Source organism: Thermobia domestica, chromosome 4 (genome assembly GCF_964235325.1).
Source record: "Thermobia domestica chromosome 4, izTheDome1.hap1.1, whole genome shotgun sequence".
Classification (NCBI taxonomy): Eukaryota; Metazoa; Arthropoda; class Insecta; order Zygentoma; family Lepismatidae; genus Thermobia; species Thermobia domestica.
Genome location: NC_137457.1, coordinates 242,550,033 through 242,576,066, shown reverse-complemented (window position 1 = coordinate 242,576,066; position 26,034 = coordinate 242,550,033). Strand labels below are relative to the sequence as shown.

Sequence of the window (26,034 nt, the reverse complement as noted above, 5' to 3'; positions counted from 1 at the left end):
TTCAATAGTAAATAACACATAAAATATTTAACGAAATTCTTTAAGGAAGAAAATAAATGAACATTCTGTAACGGAGAATGGTCCGTTACGATGGCATCGTTAACAATCAATAAGATCATTTTGACATCTTCTCATAAAACTGCTGATGAAAGCTCTCGAAAAACTAATGAGGATGACTGACCGGTCGATTTCAGCCAAGAGTCATTGGATCTTCAATCACGAACCACTGACCTCTTCCTGGAGACCAATGTAAGATGAGTTTGAAGATTTATGCCAGGAAAAAATAGTAAAATATGACATTTACATACTCTCAAAAGTAAGAATAAATGCCACAAGTCTAATTTTAAAGGAAGTGCTTCCACAAACGCATTTGTTTATGTACATGTGCATGTACTGCAACAGGTGTATTAGGGGAAATATTTTTCGCTCAGTTCTAATAGTCATCAACATGAAAATTAAATCTACGGATTATATTTTACATGAAATTTATGTAGTTAGAAAGTATTAGTATTACAAACTAAAGGAACAGAACTATATTCAACTTGAGGGTCATAATGAATATGGTACGGAATACATGTTAATAAAGGAACATTCAATGGCAAATTTAAAGTCTTAACACGGAAAAAACGAACTTTCTTCTCCAGTGTCAAGGCTTACAGTAGATTTTGAGGAAAAATTAATTTCCTGCCTATGTATTGAAATTCATTGTATTTAGCCTGGAGAAACAAGCCTATTGATATGTACTGCATAAACATTAAGGAGTTTTAATTGATTTGAGTATAATATTCCTTTGCAACACATATGCTATATGAGACAAGACTACTATCTAACTAAGGTTTGTACCTGAAACAGCTCTTGATCGGGAAAGAAATCCGGGGACACACACATTTCTAAATATTAGACTATAAGAAGGAGCAAACAAGAAATAGATATAGATACAAATATATTATTATAAGATATGATAATACTAACTTGAAGCATCGTAGCCGACCTTGTTGGAGAGGTAACCCCATGCGAGAACAGTCACACTGTAAGCCAAACGGTAGTTGAATTTATCATCATCACCAGCTGCAAACAACGAAAGTAAATCAGTACAATTAATGTTATAAGTAACTATAGATATCAAATGACTCATGCATTGTTGTAATCCTTACCTTGCAATACTTTGTCAATAAAACTAGAAATGTGTAAAATATTCTAAAATCTTTGTACGAAGTGGACAGGACTTCATAATGTGATATTTCATTTCTGCTGTACCTTAACGAATTCTACGTTCCCTACTCATAATTCTTTATCTGATACTTAGAGGCTACCAGGGGTGGATCCAGGACAGACTTTTGGGGAAGTGATGGGTAGTAATACTGCTACTTAGAGCTTCTTATAAGAGTTCCAAACTCTGAATGGGTTTTATTTATATATAAAATAAGAAAGTTTCCTTTTTCTTAAAGCAATGTTTTCTGTAAATCATAATTTAAAATATTAGTATTCCACATCTCCCTGTATCCGCCCCTGGAGGCTACTAAACGTCTACTTCTAAGGAACAGATGTTAATAAAGTTTAATTTCTCTTAACTCTTCTTATACGAAATCGAGGTAGGGTTCGGATTCCAAGTTAATCAGTAGGCCCACGTCTCATATAGCCTCGCTGCTGAAAGGGAAGTTAAACTCAAAATCAACACAACTCATGCAATGATGAATGAAGGTAACAGCATCAATCCCGATTTCCTGAAAGAAAATACCCACACCGTTAAATTCGATTTACAATCTCGACATATTAGTAGAAAAATATACGTGATTAGAATATTGATTTTGTTCCAAATACAATAAGGTATTCAGGTGTAAAGGGGTAATAGGGTAAAGGGTGTTCCTTATTCTGAATATGCACATAGGAATCGAACAGTTTAATGTTCACATATCGCTGAAAACATTAATTACCTTTCGCGTACTAGATACTTTGCTAAGATTGTTCAACCATGAGAGATTTTAAGCAAATTGTATTACCGGTTTTGTCACTCTTGTAATATGCCATTACAGTCTAATGAGATTATGTTTTTAATAGGAGGGTGCCCGAAATTTTTTGCACCGACTGTACCTGACGTTTAACAAAAAATTTCTGGCTGTTCATATAATTCGTAATATTGTTCATTATTCTATTTCAAATTAACATGGAAAAACTGTAAAAAATTTCATTGGGAATTATAGTTTTGGGAATCAATATCTTTATTTATATTTTAAATTAGTTATAAGTCTTGTATGTGGATGTGTAGATGGATTATTACAATTCCTACGGTGTCAGTGCTATCCGAAAATATAGATCCACTATTGGACGGAACTTTTCAGACCAAATAACCAATCTAAAATTCGACAGAATTTGCAGGACCACCCTTCACCTCTCTTTTAGATACCTAGGTCCTTCTAAAAAACTAGTTTAATCCAGATTTTACCAAATTGTATTCGTTTCAAAGCCCCACCGCCAAAATGCTTAGTTTTGATTGGCTGATAAACCCACGCTATGATATTAGGGCGCAATTATTCCATTCCATGCCTGAAATTGTGGTCGACGACATTAGTTTTTTTTTTTTTTTGGCTTCGTAAATGGACTGATTCCTGCAGTGGTAAACATCAAAATTCAGGTAATATTTGGATTTTATTAACATGAAAAATCACTGGAAGTCTCAAGGAGCCATAAACTATTAAATTTTTCGAACAACACTGGTTTAAAAACTGAGAATAGTAAGTGCAAGATACTGACGCCATGATTTCATCTGCCGATCGATATGGACAGGATTCAGAAGTATTGTGATTTCCGTTTTCTTCCTAAATCCGGTTCTGAAGATCAGTGTTTCCCTTGATATTTCTACATCCCAATTTTCCTACTAATTGAGGGTTACAAGACCTGTCCATTATAGATTTGTTTATGTAGTTAGCGAGTGATTTTTTTTTTATTATATACATGGCGGTATTTAATTTCTTTGTAGTTAAGATAGGTAGAATAATGCACGTGTAAATTTACAGTAGGGGCTCCTATCTGACTCCCAAATTGGGAGTACGGCTTCCAGCGGGATGAGTTGAACATTTAGTTTGTTTCCGGGTTCCTGCCCCTTCAGGGCAGGGGTCCTATTGTTAGCTAATACTTCGATATGTCCCCTCAGGGCATTGATTAAACAGGTTAAGTAAAGAATGTGATTTAGTGAATACAAGGGCCAGTTGGCCCTGTTTCCTTTCTTCCCCTTTCCTTTCATAGAGCCGATTTAAAATGGTAAAATATGAATGTTTTCTGTGTATATTTATTAGTATAACATGTATTAATGTAGTGTGTAGTATGAATGTGGCATGTATGTGTTCGTAATGTAGAAACATGTTCTAGTAGTAGTAATTGTGGTAGTTAAGTGATGAAAGAGTGTGTGATATAATTAAATATGGACAGTGTAGTATTTACTATGTGATAATTTTTCATTATTCCGTCATTAAGTGAACTCATACGCAATATTTAATAGTGAACGTAATATAGTATAATAATTCCGTGTACAAGGTCACATTCAGTTGTTCAAGGGTTGATTATATCGTCGCTAGCCCTAGTGTCAAAAGTCAGTACTAACCGCCATTCTTCTGTCGAGATGCTTAGTGATTTAGATTTCATGAAATTGACCTTTCTTTCCGAAATAAAACCTAGAAGGTATAATTCACAGCCCATATGAATGTACAGTTAGGTCAAGTGACCCAAAATTAATATATTCTGAAAATTTCAACATTCTGCCTAGTCTAGAAATCGAGATATTTAAATAAATAAACAATACGTAAATTTTTAACAGAAGTCGGGCGATATGATGCTAGTTCTTCGCTTTGAAATTATAATAAATGTCCATTTTTTCTTCGTGGCTGCAGAAGCTCATTGTTGCTGCAGAATTTTATAAACATTAAATATTATCGCGGATAATTCTATTTTCAGTGAACATACGTAGGATTTTTTTTTCGTTCTTAATAAAGCTACCAGGTATTACATAGTATTGTGTGTGTGTGAAAGAGTCTTGAGTTCGAGTGAGGTTGTCGTGCGGTGATCGGAATGGGAAATGTTTGTAGTGACTATAGATTTTAAAGTGTTATGATGAAATGTGTAAATAGGCTGGGCGTAGATAGAGGAAACAGGGTGTTTGTAGAATATAGCGTCGTGGCAAATGAATATTAATGTGAATATGAATATAAAGTGTATGAATATTGTAGTAAATGAATATAGAATATAGGACACCCATATAGTTAAATATATAGTAGCCCAGTGAATACTTCGCCGTGTGTTGATATATAGATATTGAATAGATACGTGTAACTACAAACATCTCAGGTTCTGACCCCTGCACCATGATATCACGCGGACCGGAGGGCGATATATAGTCGGACTACGGTAATACTTTGTAGTTTTATGTGTTATAATAATAATCAACCATAGTAATACCATCTGATAGAAGGGGTAGCATCATATAATCGTTGACTAGACATATTGAATAATAAATTATGAAAAGACAATAGTAGCTATAGAACGGGGCTGTAGTGAATTATATTTTCTGGTCGGTTTTTTAAAATAGAATATCCTGCTTCGTGAGATTTTTTTTCCTTCACGTTACCTACTCGGGCTAGCTTACAATGTTCATGGAGGCGACAGCTCTGACAGGGTTACAGAATCAAAACAATTAATTATTGAAATTTATATTAGCGTACCCGGATGTCGACCCCTAGTCCCTTTAAGTATTTTCATTTCTTTTCTTAGTTTAATTAGACGAGGGAAATTAACGACATCCCAGACTGTGGCGTGTCTGCGCAGGGTAGCTATCGGTGAGGTTTGGCATAGAAATCACCGATCCAAAATTCAATTTATTTAATTTTTTTTTAATTTCGGCAAATCATTAGTTAGGGATATCTTAGATAATACTTCTATTCTAGTTTCATTACTGTCCTCGAACCTTCTTAGTTTTTCTAAGGGGTCGAATATTTTTTTTTTACTTAGAGATTTCAAAATTGGGGACGCAGTTACCTGGTCCCTTTCCCCCTCTCCTTTTATCCTGCTGGTCTGGGCCGGATACGGAGATCGGATTTCAATCTTACAAGCAAACTCTTGTGGGATTGGGATCTGATGGACACAGAACTTGCATCCTTGGCAGCAGGGCGCCCCCCTTGAGTCTACGTATTTGAGTAGACCACCCTTTTTGGCATGTTAAGAATATTTTGGCTATGGATTTTGTTGAGAGCGAAATTCGACTTCTATCTTTGTAGCGTTAGTTATTTCTCACTTAAGTCTTTGGCGCCCCTATTCTTCGTCTTCCTTCTTCTCTATCCCTCTCTCTGTCTTCATTACTTCAAGATTTTTTTTTCAAATTTTCAACCTTCCCCCCCCCCAAGATTTTGAACTTGTTGCTTACGATTTATTTAACGTACAACTCTGATCTGAAATTACCAGCTGAGACGTTGCAAGACACGATTCATGGATGAAGTAGATAGTGATTGGGTCCTCCATCACATTTTGACCTATCGCCGAAATGAACAAAGACTTAGTATTTGACGACACTCCGATTACGTTCTTTCACCGTCGTTCGTCTTAAGTTTTTTTTTGTAATCCGTTGGTCACTTTCCTTTCTGTTTTGGTTTTCGATTACTTTGTAGTTAACCTGGGCCCAGAACTACAGATTTTTTCATTATTTAAGCACGAACTGAATATATAAAAGTGGAAATATTTATAGATGCGCGGTATCAGGTAGAAAAGCGATTTTCTTTTTCATATGTAATGTCGGAAGTCATTTGTTTTTGGACAATGTTTGCAACCTTGTAAAAAATTTTATTATTGGGGTGATTAATTTAAATGTGTGCGCATTTATTGAATATAAATATATATATATATATATATATATATATAGAAATGAATACGTCGAAATGTATATGTACTTAATATGTGAATATGATTTTAAAGTAAAAGTATGATATTAAATGTATTATGAATATATGTAAGAGCGCTCGTGTCTGTCCCCCCTAAACGTGTATTGGTTGCTATAGTTTGCCAGTGAGTTTTCCGACGAATTTGAGAATGTAGATTTTGTCATGAATACCGCCGTGCACTTAAGTAATTTTCCTTTTCTTTTGAATAAATGTGAATGATACCTCGTGTAATTATGTAATGGCATGTATTGAAAAGTAACGGCAGGTCTAAACGTAACCCACATCATAACGAATATTATCCCTGAACTACTAACCTAAAACCATTGTGGAAAGTGTACCTTGAATCCTTCTCACCTACATGTGTATCCTATGACTTGACCAGTTTTTTTTCCTTCTATCCTCAATTTGAACCATCATACTCCGTACACCTGTGGAAGATTTTTTTTCTTAAATCCGAACCATGCATATAAACATATACGAAAGTGATCCTAATGAAAGGTCTCGTGAAGTGTCCCAGTGTTGGATAAATAACTTGAAATAATTCGATTAATAAGTTTGGAAATAGACCGTCTAAGAGGAGAAACTTCCTCTAGTGAAAGTGATTTTCTCGAAATCCCTAGATGGGTATAAACGTAGCAGTGTGCGATTGCAGATACAATCTGTTAAGAGTTATAAACCAAATATAGTCGATGAATGGTTTTTTTTGTAAACCACTAGATATATATATATAGATATATATATATATATGTATAAACACAAATTAAGTTAAATGGAGCGAAACGTTTTGGACACTACGACTAGTGCGTGAGTTGTGATTTGGACGCTCAAAATTATTAATATTTTAATATCTCGACGTGAGGTAGAGACTCATATAAGTTTTAATACACCTAAAAGTTTTTTTTTCTTTCCTCTTTGTTCATAATTTTTTTTCAAGTGAAATAAGTGTCTTCTTTGCGTATGTCGCAAATCATAATTTGCTTTAGCATGCCTAAGATATGATACATGTAAATAATTTTTTCCTTTCTATTTGTCAATATGATTGAATATATAAAGATTTACTAAAGTATAACTTCATGTACTCTATTAATATATAACCAAGAATTTGTGCTTTTAATATTTTCTTATAATTATATGTTTGTCTTTTTTTTCACTATGAATGTAATAAACTATTTGTACCCTTGTAGTTAGTTGGTTTCCTTTAAACATATATACACTGTCCTGAGTGAGTGAGCGTGTGAATGCATGATAGATTTAATTTAAGTAATTTTAGTGATATCATTTGTCATATTAACATCTGTAATATATGTGTCATGTTTTAATATATGTGTTAAGGTAAATAACCTAGGTCATGAAGGACCGCTACTAATGGTTTAAATCGGCTCGAGGAGTGAAGCAAAAATAGCAGGATAAGCCTAAATACGACATCTTTCTTCCAGGAAGTTGAGACTTCGATTGATACGACACATAAATTTATATTGAGTTTATAAGTTTGATTTTTTTTTCTTGGCTAATTCATATGTGTGGTCGATCCTAGAGAACAGAGTCCAGATGCTGGATGGTTATCAATCACCGGTTGGAATAACTTTACAAAGAATTAAATTTCACTTTTCTCATTTCCAGGTCTAGGTCTGGGCAACCCCATGATCGTGGTGCCTGGAGCTAGGTCTGGGTGGTATGAGGGAACATGTGTCCATTCCGAAGCATTCCAAAATTGATTAGTTGTTAATAACATTTAGAATGATTCATCTTTCGAGGACTTTCCCGACCTTTTACTATATTTCCGGAATTATCCAGTAATCTGTTTCTCATTAAAATACCCTATTTCTTTTCTTTCTTCTTTTCCTACCTCCTTCTTTTACCCTTCTACTTTCTTCTCTTTCTTTCCTATTTCTGAATGAAAGAAAACGGAGTCGTGACAGAGTAGTCGCTATTTGCACGGTCAATAAGTTGTTTCGATGAGTTTTCTTCGGGAGTCCGATATGGAGTAATTAACGATAACAAGAAAGTTTATTGAAATTTACTGTATTGGAAAATAATCATGACTTCAATTAGTAGATCGTAAATCGTCCTCGTTAAAGAAAATTAATTTTAGCGACTCCTCTACATTGCGCTTATCTTTTCGTTTACTTTGTTTTCTTTCAATATTGGCTAACCGTGACAGGATCTGTTGCCCTGGAAACGGCGGTTTCTATGGCAACGGACAACGTTTTCTTTCAATTTTGGCGACCGTTGACATAGGACAGTTACCATGGAAACAATTGTTTTCCCTGGTAACGAATCTGAAATTATTTATTAAACACTGTTTAGGATCGAGCACATATTGACTTGGCCACAAAAAGTGCATATTTAAAAATTACAGTGAGATTAAATAATTATAGTCATTGGCTGTTCTGCTATCTTTGTCTCTCTCTGTAGAAAGGGGGAAATGAAGGAATTTGCTAAAGTGACTTCTAAAATTTGAAAATGCTGGAAGTTGACCCAAGGAGAGAATTAGATAGGAGTCCCTTAATTTATGAATAGTACCTGATTAATAAGTATTGTTAGTTTATAAGGATATAATTGCATGTGTTTATATTGTGTCTTTTTATATGGAAACTATGGCAACCAATAGGGAAGTAGTATCACACGAGAACGCGGAAGTCTCATGTACACAATGTACTTTAGAAAGTAGTGAGAAAAGAGCTCGCGTCTCTCGTAGGCTAGTGAGGTGTCACGAATGTGGGCTGAAATGGATCCATTTCAGTTGTATTAATTTAGAGGATACTGCTGAAAACGCAGAAAAGGTCCGGGCTGGTGAAATAGTTAAATACTGCAAAGAATGTGAGGGGAAGCTCCACCAGTCGCGTGAACCCATGAGTTTATCCTCTGAAAAAGAAAATGAACATCCCGATTCGGACGGTGAGCGAGGGTATAGTACCCCGAAGAACCGAGGCCAAATATCTCCAGTGGAGATATCTGACCTCGATGATGATGAAAAAGATGGGGATCCAATTGGTGATAAACCCAAAGAAAAGCAAAGGAAGACTGTGTCATCTAATAATGACGCTCTCCTCCTTTCATTGCAACAAATGCTACAAAAAATAGATGAGAAAATAGATAATAATAGCCTGGAGATGAGACGTGAAATGAATGAAAATAGCCGCGAAATAAATGAAAAAATAGACAAGAATAGTCGGGAGATGAGACGCGAAATAAATGAGAAATTTGACACCTCGAAACGAGAAACCGAATCTCGATTTGAGGTACTAACCAAGAAAATCGACAACATATGTTTGGACTTTGCTTCCTCAATAACCACATTGAGGCAGCAAACGTCTACTGAAATTGATTTGGTCAGATGCGAGGCTCAACAGTCCCTAAAGCAATTTCAGCAGGAGACTGAGGGTAAATTAGAGCATGTAAATTCTGAAATTGAACAAATGGATACCAAATTGCATAAAATCAACAATAAATTAGAAACACAGCAGGCCGAAAACGATAGTTTAAAGTCAACCTTGTCAGACTTATCATTGGAAACCAAACTGGAAGTAACTGACCAGAAAATTTCGAAAATTCAAAACGAGATAGCAAATATTCAAAAAGAAATGACAAAATCTAGTCGCGAAAAATCAGAGGTAACCTATCCTTTCCCCGGTAGCGATTCCTCAGAAATATTACCCGCTATAACAACTACCCGTGGCGCAGGAAAAGAAAATTTAACGTCAGTTGATGCACGGGATATTGCGACTCACTACCCCATGTATCAGTCAGAACCAAAGTCGTGGTTCAATTCCAATAGTGTGCCGAATCAGTCGAGTGTTGTGACGACTACGGTCACTAGCGTGAGTGCTCCCTCCTTACATGGAGGTATACAATCACATAGCGTGTTGCCGGGAAGAGGAGATGGGTGCCATTCTGAGTCGTTGTTCATGGGTGCGATTGGTCCGGGGATGGAGCCCAACATACTCAATACGACCAACAGAATCCCTTTCACTTACATGGGTAATTATAACACCGCTACGACGTCGTCGGTGGTAAATCCGGTGACGACTCCGATTGTGCAGGATAATATGTTAATTCCCACTAACAATTCCCCTACTTATGTTAGTATGAGCTCTAAAGTTTCCCTCTGGGATATTGAACATTTTCCCACTTTCGATGGGAACATTGCGAACTGGTTACCTAGTGTTTTCCTGCTACCTAAAAGGTGAACTCACAATTTCCAGAATCTTAAACTTTTCAACTGTACTGAGGACAAAAAACGGGAACTTCTATCTCAATACCCAAAGTGAATGTTACACTGTCTCATTTGAGTGTATGAGTGAGTAGTTAGTTTATTAGTATTAATACATGTTAATTCTATTCAACAAAATTTTGTTATTCAAACAAAATTTTTTTTAACGACGCCGGGGAACTGTAATATGCCATTACAGTCTAATGAGATTATGTTTTTAATATGAGGGTGCCCGAAATTTTTTGCACCGACTGTACCTGACGTTTAACAAAAAATTTCTGGCTGTTCATATAATTCGTAATATTGTTCATTATTCTATTTCAAATTAACATGGAAAAACTGTAAAAAATTTCATTGGGAATTATAGTTTTGGGAATCAATATCTTTATTTATATTTTAAATTAGTTATAAGTCTTGTATGTGGATGTGTAGATGGATTATTACAATTCCTACGGTGTCAGTGCTATCCGAAAATATAGATCCACTATTGGACGGAACTTTTCAGATCAAATAACCAATCTAAAATTCGACAGAATTTGCAGGACCACCCTTCACCTCTCTTTTAGATACCTAGGTCCTTCTAAAAAACTAGTTTAATCCAGATTTTACCAAATTTTATTAGTTTCAAAGCCCCACCGCCAAAATGCTTAGTTTTGATTGGCTGATAAACCCACGCTATGATATTAGGGCGCAATTATTCCATTCCATGCCTGAAATTGTGGTCGACGACATTAGTTTTTTTTTTTTGCTTCGTAAATGGACTGATTCCTGCAGTGGTAAACATCAAAATTCAGGTAATATTTGGATTTTATTAACATGAAAAATCACTGGAAGTCTCAAGGAGCCATAAACTATTAAATTTTTCGAACAACACTGGTTTAAAAACTGAGAATAGTAAGTGCAAGATACTGACGCCATGATTTCATCTGCCGATCGATATGGACAGGATTCAGAAGTATTGTGATTTCCGTTTTCTTCCTAAATCCGGTTCTGAAGATCAGTGTTTCCCTTGATATTTCTACCTCCCAATTTTCCTACTAATTGAGGGTTACAAGACCTGTCCATTATAGATTTGTTTATGTAGTTAGCGAGTGATTTTTTTTTATTATATACATGGCGGTATTTAATTTCTTTGTAGTTAAGATAGGTAGAATAATGCACGTGTAAATTTACAGTAGGGGCTCCTATCTGACTCCCAAATTGGGAGTACGGCTTCCAGCGGGATGAGTTGAACATTTAGTTTGTTTCCGGGTTCCTGCCCCTTCAGGGCAGGGGTCCTATTGTTAGCTAATACTTCGATATGTCCCCTCAGGGCATTGATTAAACAGGTTAAGTAAAGAATGTGATTTAGTGAATACAAGGGCCAGTTGGCCCTGTTTCCTTTCTTCCCCTTTCCTTTCATAGAGCCGATTTAAAATGGTAAAATATGAATGTTTTCTGTGTATATTTATTAGTATAACATGTATTAATGTAGTGTGTAGTATGAATGTGGCATGTATGTGTTCGTAATGTAGAAACATGTTCTAGTAGTAGTAATTGTGGTAGTTAAGTGATGAAAGAGTGTGTGATATAATTAAATATGGACAGTGTAGTATTTACTATGTGATAATTTTTCATTATTCCGTCATTAAGTGAACTCATACGCAATATTTAATAGTGAACGTAATATAGTATAATAATTCCGTGTACAAGGTCACATTCAGTTGTTCAAGGGTTGATTATATCGTCGCTAGCCCTAGTGTCAAAAGTCAGTACTAACCGCCATTCTTCTGTCGAGATGCTTAGTGATTTAGATTTCATGAAATTGACCTTTCTTTCCGAAATAAAACCTAGAAGGTATAATTCACAGCCCATATGAATGTACAGTTAGGTCAAGTGACCCAAAATTAATATATTCTGAAAATTTCAACATTCTGCCTAGTCTAGAAATCGAGATATTTAAATAAATAAACAATACGTAAATTTTTAACAGAAGTCGGGCGATATGATGCTAGTTCTTCGCTTTGAAATTATAATAAATGTCCATTTTTTCTTCGTGGCTGCAGAAGCTCATTGTTGCTGCAGAATTTTATAAACATTAAATATTATCGCGGATAATTCTATTTTCAGTGAACATACGTAGGATTTTTTTTTCGTTCTTAATAAAGCTACCAGGTATTACATAGTATTGTGTGTGTGTGAAAGAGTCTTGAGTTCGAGTGAGGTTGTCGTGCGGTGATCGGAATGGGAAATGTTTGTAGTGACTATAGATTTTAAAGTGTTATGATGAAATGTGTAAATAGGCTGGGCGTAGATAGAGGAAACAGGGTGTTTGTAGAATATAGCGTCGTGGCAAATGAATATTAATGTGAATATGAATATAAAGTGTATGAATATTGTAGTAAATGAATATAGAATATAGGACACCCATATAGTTAAATATATAGTAGCCCAGTGAATACTTCGCCGTGTGTTGATATATAGATATTGAATAGATACGTGTAACTACAAACATCTCAGGTTCTGACCCCTGCACCATGATATCACGCGGACCGGAGGGCGATATATAGTCGGACTACGGTAATACTTTGTAGTTTTATGTGTTATAATAATAATCAACCATAGTAATACCATCTGATAGAAGGGGTAGCATCATATAATCGTTGACTAGACATATTGAATAATAAATTATGAAAAGACAATAGTAGCTATAGAACGGGGCTGTAGTGAATTATATTTTCTGGTCGGTTTTTTAAAATAGAATATCCTGCTTCGTGAGATTTTTTTTTCCTTCACGTTACCTACTCGGGCTAGCTTACAATGTTCATGGAGGCGACAGCTCTGACAGGGTTACAGAATCAAAACAATTAATTATTGAAATTTATATTAGCGTACCCGGATGTCGACCCCTAGTCCCTTTAAGTGTTTTCATTTCTTTTCTTAGTTTAATTAGACGAGGGAAATTAACGACATCCCAGACTGTGGCGTGTCTGCGCAGGGTAGCTATCGGTGAGGTTTGGCATAGAAATCACCGATCCAAAATTCAATTTATTTAATTTTTTTTAATTTCGGCAAATCATTAGTTAGGGATATCTTAGATAATACTTCTATTCTAGTTTCATTACTGTCCTCGAACCTTCTTAGTTTTTCTAAGGGGTCGAATATTTTTTTTACTTAGAGATTTCAAAATTGGGGACGCAGTTACCTGGTCCCTTTCCCCCTCTCCTTTTATCCTGCTGGTCTGGGCCGGATACGGGGATCGGATTTCAATCTTACAAGCAAACTCTTGTGGGATTGGGATCTGATGGACACAGAACTTGCATCCTTGGCAGCAGGGCGCCCCCCTTGAGTCTACGTATTTGAGTAGACCACCCTTTTTGGCATGTTAAGAATATTTTGGCTATGGATTTTGTTGAGAGCGAAATTCGACTTCTATCTTTGTAGCGTTAGTTATTTCTCACTTAAGTCTTTGGCGCCCCTATTCTTCGTCTTCCTTCTTCTCTATCCCTCTCTCTGTCTTCATTACTTCAAGATTTTTTTTTTCAAATTTTCAACCTTCCCCCCCCCAAGATTTTGAACTTGTTGCTTACGATTTATTTAACGTACAACTCTGATCTGAAATTACCAGCTGAGACGTTGCAAGACACGATTCATGGATGAAGTAGATAGTGATTGGGTCCTCCATCACATTTTGACCTATCGCCGAAATGAACAAAGACTTAGTATTTGACGACACTCCGATTACGTTCTTTCACCGTCGTTCGTCTTAAGTTTTTTTTTGTAATCCGTTGGTCACTTTCCTTTCTGTTTTGGTTTTCGATTACTTTGTAGTTAACCTGGGCCCAGAAATTGTACTTTGGTTTATCTAGTTATATCTTTAAAAATGCTCTGTGTTACGTGCCTGCCTCACAAAGTTTTTTTTCATTATTTAAGCACGAATTGAATATATAAAAGTGGAAAAATTTATAGATGCGCGGTATCAGGTAGAAAAGCGATTTTCTTTTTCATATGTAATGTCGGAAGTCATTTGTTTTTGGACAATGTTTGCAACCTTGTAAAAAATTTTATTATTGGGGTGATTAATTTAAATGTGTGCGCATTTATTGAATATATATATATATATATATATATATATATATATATATATATATATATATATATATATATATATATATATAGAAATGAATACGTCGAAATGTATATGTACTTAATATGTGAATATGATTTTAAAGTAAAAGTATGATATTAAATGTATTATGAATATATGTAAGAGCGCTCGTGTCTGTCCCCCCTAAACGTGTATTGGTTGCTATAGTTTGCCAGTGAGTTTTCCGACGAATTTGAGAATGTAGATTTTGTCATGAATACCGCCGTGCACTTAAGTAATTTTCCTTTTCTTTTGAATAAATGTGAATGATACCTCATGTAATTATGTAATGGCATGTATTGAAAAGTAACGGCAGGTCTAAACGTAACCCACATCATAACGAATATTATCCCTGAACTACTAACCTAAAACCATTGTGGAAAGTGTACCTTGAATCCTTCTCACCTACATGTGTATCCTATGACTTGACCAGTTTTTTTTCCTTCTATCCTCAATTTGAACCATCATACTCCGTACACCTGTGGAAGATTTTTTTTCTTAAATCCGAACCATGCATATAAACATATACGAAAGTGATCCTAATGAAAGGTCTCGTGAAGTGTCCCAGTGTTGGATAAATAACTTGAAATTATTCGATTAATAAGTTTGGAAATAGACCGTCTAAGAGGAGAAACTTCCTCTAGTGAAAGTGATTTTCTCGAAATCCCTAGATGGGTATAAACGTAGCAGTGTGCGATTGCAGATACAATCTGTTAAGAGTTATAAACCAAATATAGTCGATGAATGGTTTTTTTTTGTAAACCACTAGATATATATATATAGATATATATATATGTATAAACACAAATTAAGTTAAATGGAGCGAAACGTTTTGGACACTACGACTAGTGCGTGAGTTGTGATTTGGACGCTCAAAATTATTAATATTTTAATATCTCGACGTGAGGTAGAGACTCATATAAGTTTTAATACACCTAAAAGTTTTTTTTCTTTCCTCTTTGTTCATAATTTTTTTTTCAAGTGAAATAAGTGTCTTCTTTGCGTATGTCGCAAATCATAATTTGCTTTAGCATGCCTAAGATATGATACATGTAAATATTTTTTTCCTTTCCATTTGTCAATATGATTGAATATATAAAGATTTACTAAAGTATAACTTCATGTACTCTATTAATATATAACCAAGAATTTGTGCTTTTAATATTTTCTTATAATTATATGTTTGTCTTTTTTTTTCACTATGAATGTAATAAACTATTTGTACCCTTGTAGTTAGTTGGTTTCCTTTAAACATATATACACTGTCCTGAGTGAGTGAGCGTGTGAATGCATGATAGATTTAATTTAAGTAATTTTAGTGATATCATTTGTCATATTAACATCTGTAATATATGTGTCATGTTTTAATATATGTGTTAAGGTAAATAACCTAGGTCATAAAGGACCGCTACTAATGGTTTAAATCGGCTCGAGGAGTGAAGCAAAAATAGCAGGATAAGCCTAAATACGACATCTTTCTTCCAGGAAGTTGAGACTTCGATTGATACGACACATAAATTTATATTGAGTTTATAAGTTTGATTTTTTTTTTCTTGGCTAATTCATATGTGTGGTCGATCCTAGAGAACAGAGTCCAGATGCTGGATGGTTATCAATCACCGGTTGGAATAACTTTACAAAGAATTAAATTTCACTTTTCTCATTTCCAGGTCTAGGTCTGGGCAACCCCATGATCGTGGTGCCTGGAGCTAGGTCTGGGTGGTATGAGGGAACATGTGTCCCTTCCGAAGCATTTCAAAATTGATTAGTTGTTAATAACATTTAGAATGATTCATCTTTCGAGGACTTTCCCGACCTTTTACTATATTTCCGGAATTATCCAGTAATCTGTTTCTCATTAAAATACCCTATTTCTTTTCTTTCTTCTTTTCCTACCTCCTTCTTTTACCCTTCTACTTTCTTCTCTTTCTTTCCTATTTCTGAATGAAAGAAAACGGAGTCGTGACAGAGTAGTCGCTATTTGCACGGTCAATAAGTTGTTTCGATGAGTTTTCTTCGGGAGTCCGATATGGAGTAATTAACGATAACAAGAAAGTTTATTGAAATTTACTGTATTGGAAAATAATCATGACTTCAATTAGTAGATCGTAAATCGTCCTCGTTAAAGAAAATTAATTTTAGCGACTCCTCTACATTGCGCTTATCTTTTCGTTTACTTTGTTTTCTTTCAATATTGGCTAACCGTGACAGGATCTGTTGCCCTGGAAACGGCGGTTTCTATGGCAACGGACAACGTTTTCTTTCAATTTTGGCGACCGTTGACATAGGACAGTTACCATGGAAACAATTGTTTTCCCTGGTAACGAATCTGAAATTATTTATTAAACACTGTTTAGGATCGAGCACATATTGACTTGGCCACAAAAAGTGCATATTTAAAAATTACAGTGAGATTAAATAATTATAGTCATTGGCTGTTCTGCTATCTTTGTCTCTCTCTGTAGAAAGGGGGAAATGAAGGAATTTGCTAAAGTGACTTCTAAAATTTGAAAATGCTGGAAGTTGACCCAAGGAGAGAATTAGATAGGAGTCCCTTAATTTATGAATAGTACCTGATTAATAAGTATTGTTAGTTTATAAGGATATAATTGCATGTGTTTATATTGTGTCTTTTTATATGGAAACTATGGCAACCAATAGGGAAGTAGTATCACACGAGAACGCGGAAGTCTCATGTACACAATGTACTTTAGAAAGTAGTGAGAAAAGAGCTCGCGTCTCTCGTAGGCTAGTGAGGTGTCACGAATGTGGGCTGAAATGGATCCATTTCAGTTGTATTAATTTAGAGGATACTGCTGAAAACGCAGAAAAGGTCCGGGCTGGTGAAATAGTTAAATACTGCAAAGAATGTGAGGGGAAGCTCCACCAGTCGCGTGAACCCATGAGTTTATCCTCTGAAAAAGAAAATGAACATCCCGATTCGGACGGTGAGCGAGGGTATAGTACCCCGAAGAACCGAGGCCAAATATCTCCAGTGGAGATATCTGACCTCGATGATGATGAAAAAGATGGGGATCCAATTGGTGATAAACCCAAAGAAAAGCAAAGGAAGACTGTGTCATCTAATAATGACGCTCTCCTCCTTTCATTGCAACAAATGCTACAAAAAATAGATGAGAAAATAGATAATAATAGCCTGGAGATGAGACGTGAAATGAATGAAAATAGCCGCGAAATAAATGAAAAAATAGACAAGAATAGTCGGGAGATGAGACGCGAAATAAATGAGAAATTTGACACCTCGAAACGAGAAACCGAATCTCGATTTGAGGTACTAACCAAGAAAATCGACAACATATGTTTGGACTTTGCTTCCTCAATAACCACATTGAGGCAGCAAACGTCTACTGAAATTGATTTGGTCAGATGCGAGGCTCAACAGTCCCTAAAGCAATTTCAGCAGGAGACTGAGGGTAAATTAGAGCATGTAAATTCTGAAATTGAACAAATGGATACCAAATTGCATAAAATCAACAATAAATTAGAAACACAGCAGGCCGAAAACGATAGTTTAAAGTCAACCTTGTCAGACTTATCATTGGAAACCAAACTGGAAGTAACTGACCAGAAAATTTCGAAAATTCAAAACGAGATAGCAAATATTCAAAAAGAAATGACAAAATCTAGTCGCGAAAAATCAGAGGTAACCTATCCTTTCCCCGGTAGCGATTCCTCAGAAATATTACCCGCTATAACAACTACCCGTGGCGCAGGAAAAGAAAATTTAACGTCAGTTGATGCACGGGATATTGCGACTCACTACCCCATGTATCAGTCAGAACCAAAGTCGTGGTTCAATTCCAATAGTGTGCCGAATCAGTCGAGTGTTGTGACGACTACGGTCACTAGCGTGAGTGCTCCCTCCTTACATGGAGGTATACAATCACATAGCGTGTTGCCGGGAAGAGGAGATGGGTGCCATTCTGAGTCGTTGTTCATGGGTGCGATTGGTCCGGGGATGGAGCCCAACATACTCAATACGACCAACAGAATCCCTTTCACTTACATGGGTAATTATAACACCGCTACGACGTCGTCGGTGGTAAATCCGGTGACGACTCCGATTGTGCAGGATAATATGTTAATTCCCACTAACAATTCCCCTACTTATGTTAGTATGAGCTCTAAAGTTTCCCTCTGGGATATTGAACATTTTCCCACTTTCGATGGGAACATTGCGAACTGGTTACCTAGTGTTTTCCTGCTACCTAAAAGGTGAACTCACAATTTCCAGAATCTTAAACTTTTCAACTGTACTGAGGACAAAAAACGGGAACTTCTATCTCAATACCCAAAGTGAATGTTACACTGTCTCATTTGAGTGTATGAGTGAGTAGTTAGTTTATTAGTATTAATACATGTTAATTCTATTCAACAAAATTTTGTTATTCAAACAAAATTTTTTTTAACGACGCCGGGGAACTGTAATATGCCATTACAGTCTAATGAGATTATGTTTTTAATATGAGGGTGCCCGAAATTTTTTGCACCGACTGTACCTGACGTTTAACAAAAAATTTCTGGCTGTTCATATAATTCGTAATATTGTTCATTATTCTATTTCAAATTAACATGGAAAAACTGTAAAAAATTTCATTGGGAATTATAGTTTTGGGAATCAATATCTTTATTTATATTTTAAATTAGTTATAAGTCTTGTATGTGGATGTGTAGATGGATTATTACAATTCCTACGGTGTCAGTGCTATCCGAAAATATAGATCCACTATTGGACGGAACTTTTCAGATCAAATAACCAATCTAAAATTCGACAGAATTTGCAGGACCACCCTTCACCTCTCTTTTAGATACCTAGGTCCTTCTAAAAAACTAGTTTAATCCAGATTTTACCAAATTTTATTAGTTTCAAAGCCCCACCGCCAAAATGCTTAGTTTTGATTGGCTGATAAACCCACGCTATGATATTAGGGCGCAATTATTCCATTCCATGCCTGAAATTGTGGTCGACGACATTAGTTTTTTTTTTTTGCTTCGTAAATGGACTGATTCCTGCAGTGGTAAACATCAAAATTCAGGTAATATTTGGATTTTATTAACATGAAAAATCACTGGAAGTCTCAAGGAGCCATAAACTATTAAATTTTTCGAACAACACTGGTTTAAAAACTGAGAATAGTAAGTGCAAGATACTGACGCCATGATTTCATCTGCCGATCGATATGGACAGGATTCAGAAGTATTGTGATTTCCGTTTTCTTCCTAAATCCGGTTCTGAAGATCAGTGTTTCCCTTGATATTTCTACCTCCCAATTTTCCTACTAATTGAGGGTTACAAGACCTGTCCATTATAGATTTGTTTATGTAGTTAGCGAGTGATTTTTTTTTATTATATACATGGCGGTATTTAATTTCTTTGTAGTTAAGATAGGTAGAATAATGCACGTGTAAATTTACAGTAGGGGCTCCTATCTGACTCCCAAATTGGGAGTACGGCTTCCAGCGGGATGAGTTGAACATTTAGTTTGTTTCCGGGTTCCTGCCCCTTCAGGGCAGGGGTCCTATTGTTAGCTAATACTTCGATATGTCCCCTCAGGGCATTGATTAAACAGGTTAAGTAAAGAATGTGATTTAGTGAATACAAGGGCCAGTTGGCCCTGTTTCCTTTCTTCCCCTTTCCTTTCATAGAGCCGATTTAAAATGGTAAAATATGAATGTTTTCTGTGTATATTTATTAGTATAACATGTATTAATGTAGTGTGTAGTATGAATGTGGCATGTATGTGTTCGTAATGTAGAAACATGTTCTAGTAGTAGTAATTGTGGTAGTTAAGTGATGAAAGAGTGTGTGATATAATTAAATATGGACAGTGTAGTATTTACTATGTGATAATTTTTCATTATTCCGTCATTAAGTGAACTCATACGCAATATTTAATAGTGAACGTAATATAGTATAATAATTCCGTGTACAAGGTCACATTCAGTTGTTCAAGGGTTGATTATATCGTCGCTAGCCCTAGTGTCAAAAGTCAGTACTAACCGCCATTCTTCTGTCGAGATGCTTAGTGATTTAGATTTCATGAAATTGACCTTTATTTCCGAAATAAAACCTAGAAGGTATAATTCACAGCCCATATGAATGTACAGTTAGGTCAAGTGACCCAAAATTAATATATTCTGAAAATTTCAATATTCTGCCTAGTCTAGAAATCGAGATATTTAAATAAATAAACAATACGTAAATTTTTAACAGAAGTCGGGCGATATGATGCTAGTTCTTCGCTTTGAAATTATAATAAATGTCCATTTTTTCTTCGTGGCTGCAGAAGCTCATTGTTGCTGCAGAATTTTATAAACATTAAATATTATCGCGGATAATTCTATTTTCAGTGAACATACGTAGGATTTTTTTTTCGTTCTTAATAAAGCTACCAGGTATTACATAGTATTGTGTGTGTGTGAAAGAGTCTTGAGTTCGAGTGAGGTTGTCGTGCGGTGATCGGAATGGGAAATGTTTGTAGTGACTATAGATTTTAAAGTGTTATGATGAAATGTGTAAATAGGCTGGGCGTAGATAGAGGAAACAGGGTGTTTGTAGAATATAGCGTCGTGGCAAATGAATATTAATGTGAATATGAATATAAAGTGTATGAATATTGTAGTAAATGAATATAGAATATAGGACACCCATATAGTTAAATATATAGTAGCCCAGTGAATACTTCGCCGTGTGTTGATATATAGATATTGAATAGATACGTGTAACTACAAACATCTCAGGTTCTGACCCCTGCACCATGATATCACGCGGACCGGAGGGCGATATATAGTCGGACTACGGTAATACTTTGTAGTTTTATGTGTTATAATAATAATCAACCATAGTAATACCATCTGATAGAAGGGGTAGCATCATATAATCGTTGACTAGACATATTGAATAATAAATTATGAAAAGACAATAGTAGCTATAGAACGGGGCTGTAGTGAATTATATTTTCTGGTCGGTTTTTTAAAATAGAATATCCTGCTTCGTGAGATTTTTTTTTCCTTCACGTTACCTACTCGGGCTAGCTTACAATGTTCATGGAGGCGACAGCTCTGACAGGGTTACAGAATCAAAACAATTAATTATTGAAATTTATATTAGCGTACCCGGATGTCGACCCCTAGTCCCTTTAAGTATTTTCATTTCTTTTCTTAGTTTAATTAGACGAGGGAAATTAACGACATCCCAGACTGTGGCGTGTCTGCGCAGGGTAGCTATCGGTGAGGTTTGGCATAGAAATCACCGATCCAAAATTCAATTTATTTAATTTTTTTTTAATTTCGGCAAATCATTAGTTAGGGATATCTTAGATAATACTTCTATTCTAGTTTCATTACTGTCCTCGAACCTTCTTAGTTTTTCTAAGGGGTCGAATATTTTTTTTTTACTTAGAGATTTCAAAATTGGGGACGCAGTTACCTGGTCCCTTTCCCCCTCTCCTTTTATCCGGCTGGTCTGGGCCGGATACGGGGATCGGATTTCAATCTTACAAGCAAACTCTTGTGGGATTGGGATCTGATGGACACAGAACTTGCATCCTTGGCAGCAGGGCGCCCCCCTTGAGTCTACGTATTTGAGTAGACCACCCTTTTTGGCATGTTAAGAATATTTTGGCTATGGATTTTGTTGAGAGCGAAATTCGACTTCTATCTTTGTAGCGTTAGTTATTTCTCACTTAAGTCTTTGGCGCCCCTATTCTTCGTCTTCCTTCTTCTCTATCCCTCTCTCTGTCTTCATTACTTCAAGATTTTTTTTTCAAATTTTCAACCTTCCCCCCCCAAGATTTTGAACTTGTTGCTTACGATTTATTTAACGTACAACTCTGATCTGAAATTACCAGCTGAGACGTTGCAAGACACGATTCATGGATGAAGTAGATAGTGATTGGGTCCTCCATCACATTTTGACCTATCGCCGAAATGAACAAAGACTTAGTATTTGACGACACTCCGATTACGTTCTTTCACCGTCGTTCGTCTTAAGTTTTTTTTTGTAATCCGTTGGTCACTTTCCTTTCTGTTTTGGTTTTCGATTACTTTGTAGTTAACCTGGGCCCAGAAATTGTACTTTGGTTTATCTAGTTATATCTTTAAAAATGCTCTGTGTTACGTGCCTGCCTCACAAAGTTTTTTTTTCATTATTTAAGCACGAATTGAATATATAAAAGTGGAAAAATTTATAGATGCGCGGTATCAGGTAGAAAAGCGATTTTCTTTTTCATATGTAATGTCGGAAGTCATTTGTTTTTGGACAATGTTTGCAACCTTGTAAAAAATTTTATTATTGGGGTGATTAATTTAAATGTGTGCGCATTTATTGAATATATATATATATATATATATATAGAAATGAATACGTCGAAATGTATATGTACTTAATATGTGAATATGATTTTAAAGTAAAAGTATGATATTAAATGTATTATGAATATATGTAAGAGCGCTCGTGTCTGTCCCCCCTAAACGTGTATTGGTTGCTATAGTTTGCCAGTGAGTTTTCCGACGAATTTGAGAATGTAGATTTTGTCATGAATACCGCCGTGCACTTAAGTAATTTTCCTTTTCTTTTGAATAAATGTGAATGATACCTCATGTAATTATGTAATGGCATGTATTGAAAAGTAACGGCAGGTCTAAACGTAACCCACATCATAACGAATATTATCCCTGAACTACTAACCTAAAACCATTGTGGAAAGTGTACCTTGAATCCTTCTCACCTACATGTGTATCCTATGACTTGACCAGTTTTTTTTCCTTCTATCCTCAATTTGAACCATCATACTCCGTACACCTGTGGAAGATTTTTTTTTCTTAAATCCGAACCATGCATATAAACATATACGAAAGTGATCCTAATGAAAGGTCTCGTGAAGTGTCCCAGTGTTGGATAAATAACTTGAAATTATTCGATTAATAAGTTTGGAAATAGACCGTCTAAGAGGAGAAACTTCCTCTAGTGAAAGTGATTTTCTCGAAATCCCTAGATGGGTATAAACGTAGCAGTGTGCGATTGCAGATACAATCTGTTAAGAGTTATAAACCAAATATAGTCGATGAATGGTTTTTTTTTGTAAACCACTAGATATATATATATATAGATATATATATATGTATAAACACAAATTAAGTTAAATGGAGCGAAACGTTTTGGACACTACGACTAGTGCGTGAGTTGTGATTTGGACGCTCAAAATTATTAATATTTTAATATCTCGACGTGAGGTAGAGACTCATATAAGTTTTAATACACCTAAAAGTTTTTTTTCTTTCCTCTTTGTTCATAATTTTTTTTTCAAGTGAAATAAGTGTCTTCTTTGCGTATGTCGCAAATCATAATTTGCTTTAGCATGCCTAAGATATGATACATGTAAATAATTTTTTCCTTTCCATTTGTCAATATGATTGAATATATAAAGATTTACTAAAGTATAACTTCATGTACTCTATTAATATATAACCAAGAATTTGTGCTTTTAATATTTTCTTATAATTATATGTTTGTCTTTTTTTTTCACTATGAATGTAATAAACTATTTGTACCCTTGTAGTTAGTTGGTTTCCTTTAAACATATATACACTGTCCTGAGTGAGTGAGCGTGTGAATGCATGATAGATTTAATTTAAGTAATTTTAGTGATATCATTTGTCATATTAACATCTGTAATATATGTGTCATGTTTTAATATATGTGTTAAGGTAAATAACCTAGGTCATGAAGGACCGCTACTAATGGTTTAAATCGGCTCGAGGAGTGAAGCAAAAATAGCAGGATAAGCCTAAATACGACATCTTTCTTCCAGGAAGTTGAGACTTCGATTGATACGACACATAAATTTATATTGAGTTTATAAGTTTGATTTTTTTTCTTGGCTAATTCATATGTGTGGTCGATCCTAGAGAACAGAGTCCAGATGCTGGATGGTTATCAATCACCGGTTGGAATAACTTTACAAAGAATTAAATTTCACTTTTCTCATTTCCAGGTCTAGGTCTGGGCAACCCCATGATCGTGGTGCCTGGAGCTAGGTCTGGGTGGTATGAGGGAACATGTGTCCATTCCGAAGCATTCCAAAATTGATTAGTTGTTAATAACATTTAGAATGATTCATCTTTCGAGGACTTTCCCGACCTTTTACTATATTTCCGGAATTATCCAGTAATCTGTTTCTCATTAAAATACCCTATTTCTTTTCTTTCTTCTTTTCCTACCTCCTTCTTTTACCCTTCTACTTTCTTCTCTTTCTTTCCTATTTCTGAATGAAAGAAAACGGAGTCGTGACAGAGTAGTCGCTATTTGCACGGTCAATAAGTTGTTTCGATGAGTTTTCTTCGGGAGTCCGATATGGAGTAATTAACGATAACAAGAAAGTTTATTGAAATTTACTGTATTGGAAAATAATCATGACTTCAATTAGTAGATCGTAAATCGTCCTCGTTAAAGAAAATTAATTTTAGCGACTCCTCTACATTGCGCTTATCTTTTCGTTTACTTTGTTTTCTTTCAATATTGGCTAACCGTGACAGGATCTGTTGCCCTGGAAACGGCGGTTTCTATGGCAACGGACAACGTTTTCTTTCAATTTTGGCGACCGTTGACATAGGACAGTTACCATGGAAACAATTGTTTTCCCTGGTAACGAATCTGAAATTATTTATTAAACACTGTTTAGGATCGAGCACATATTGACTTGGCCACAAAAAGTGCATATTTAAAAATTACAGTGAGATTAAATAATTATAGTCATTGGCTGTTCTGCTATCTTTGTCTCTCTCTGTAGAAAGGGGGAAATGAAGGAATTTGCTAAAGTGACTTCTAAAATTTGAAAATGCTGGAAGTTGACCCAAGGAGAGAATTAGATAGGAGTCCCTTAATTTATGAATAGTACCTGATTAATAAGTATTGTTAGTTTATAAGGATATAATTGCATGTGTTTATATTGTGTCTTTTTATATGGAAACTATGGCAACCAATAGGGAAGTAGTATCACACGAGAACGCGGAAGTCTCATGTACACAATGTACTTTAGAAAGTAGTGAGAAAAGAGCTCGCGTCTCTCGTAGGCTAGTGAGGTGTCACGAATGTGGGCTGAAATGGATCCATTTCAGTTGTATTAATTTAGAGGATACTGCTGAAAACGCAGAAAAGGTCCGGGCTGGTGAAATAGTTAAATACTGCAAAGAATGTGAGGGGAAGCTCCACCAGTCGCGTGAACCCATGAGTTTATCCTCTGAAAAAGAAAATGAACATCCCGATTCGGACGGTGAGCGAGGGTATAGTACCCCGAAGAACCGAGGCCAAATATCTCCAGTGGAGATATCTGACCTCGATGATGATGAAAAAGATGGGGATCCAATTGGTGATAAACCCAAAGAAAAGCAAAGGAAGACTGTGTCATCTAATAATGACGCTCTCCTCCTTTCATTGCAACAAATGCTACAAAAAATAGATGAGAAAATAGATAATAATAGCCTGGAGATGAGACGTGAAATGAATGAAAATAGCCGCGAAATAAATGAAAAAATAGACAAGAATAGTCGGGAGATGAGACGCGAAATAAATGAGAAATTTGACACCTCGAAACGAGAAACCGAATCTCGATTTGAGGTACTAACCAAGAAAATCGACAACATATGTTTGGACTTTGCTTCCTCAATAACCACATTGAGGCAGCAAACGTCTACTGAAATTGATTTGGTCAGATGCGAGGCTCAACAGTCCCTAAAGCAATTTCAGCAGGAGA

At 35.5% G+C, this 26,034-nt stretch overlaps 1 protein-coding gene across 5 annotated transcripts in view; it reads right to left on the bottom strand.

Annotated features, from left to right (window-relative positions):
- Positions 1 to 26,034, bottom strand: part of LOC145683947 (endoglucanase E-4-like) — a 428,679-nt gene that overhangs the window by 13,399 nt on the left and 389,246 nt on the right. For all 5 annotated transcript variants that reach the window (XM_081755655.1, XM_081755652.1, XM_081755651.1 and 2 more), the window contains exon 3: positions 973 to 1,068. In XM_081755655.1, the coding sequence (XP_081611781.1) occupies positions 973 to 1,068 (96 nt within the window). The remainder of the gene's footprint in view (positions 1 to 972; positions 1,069 to 26,034) is intronic.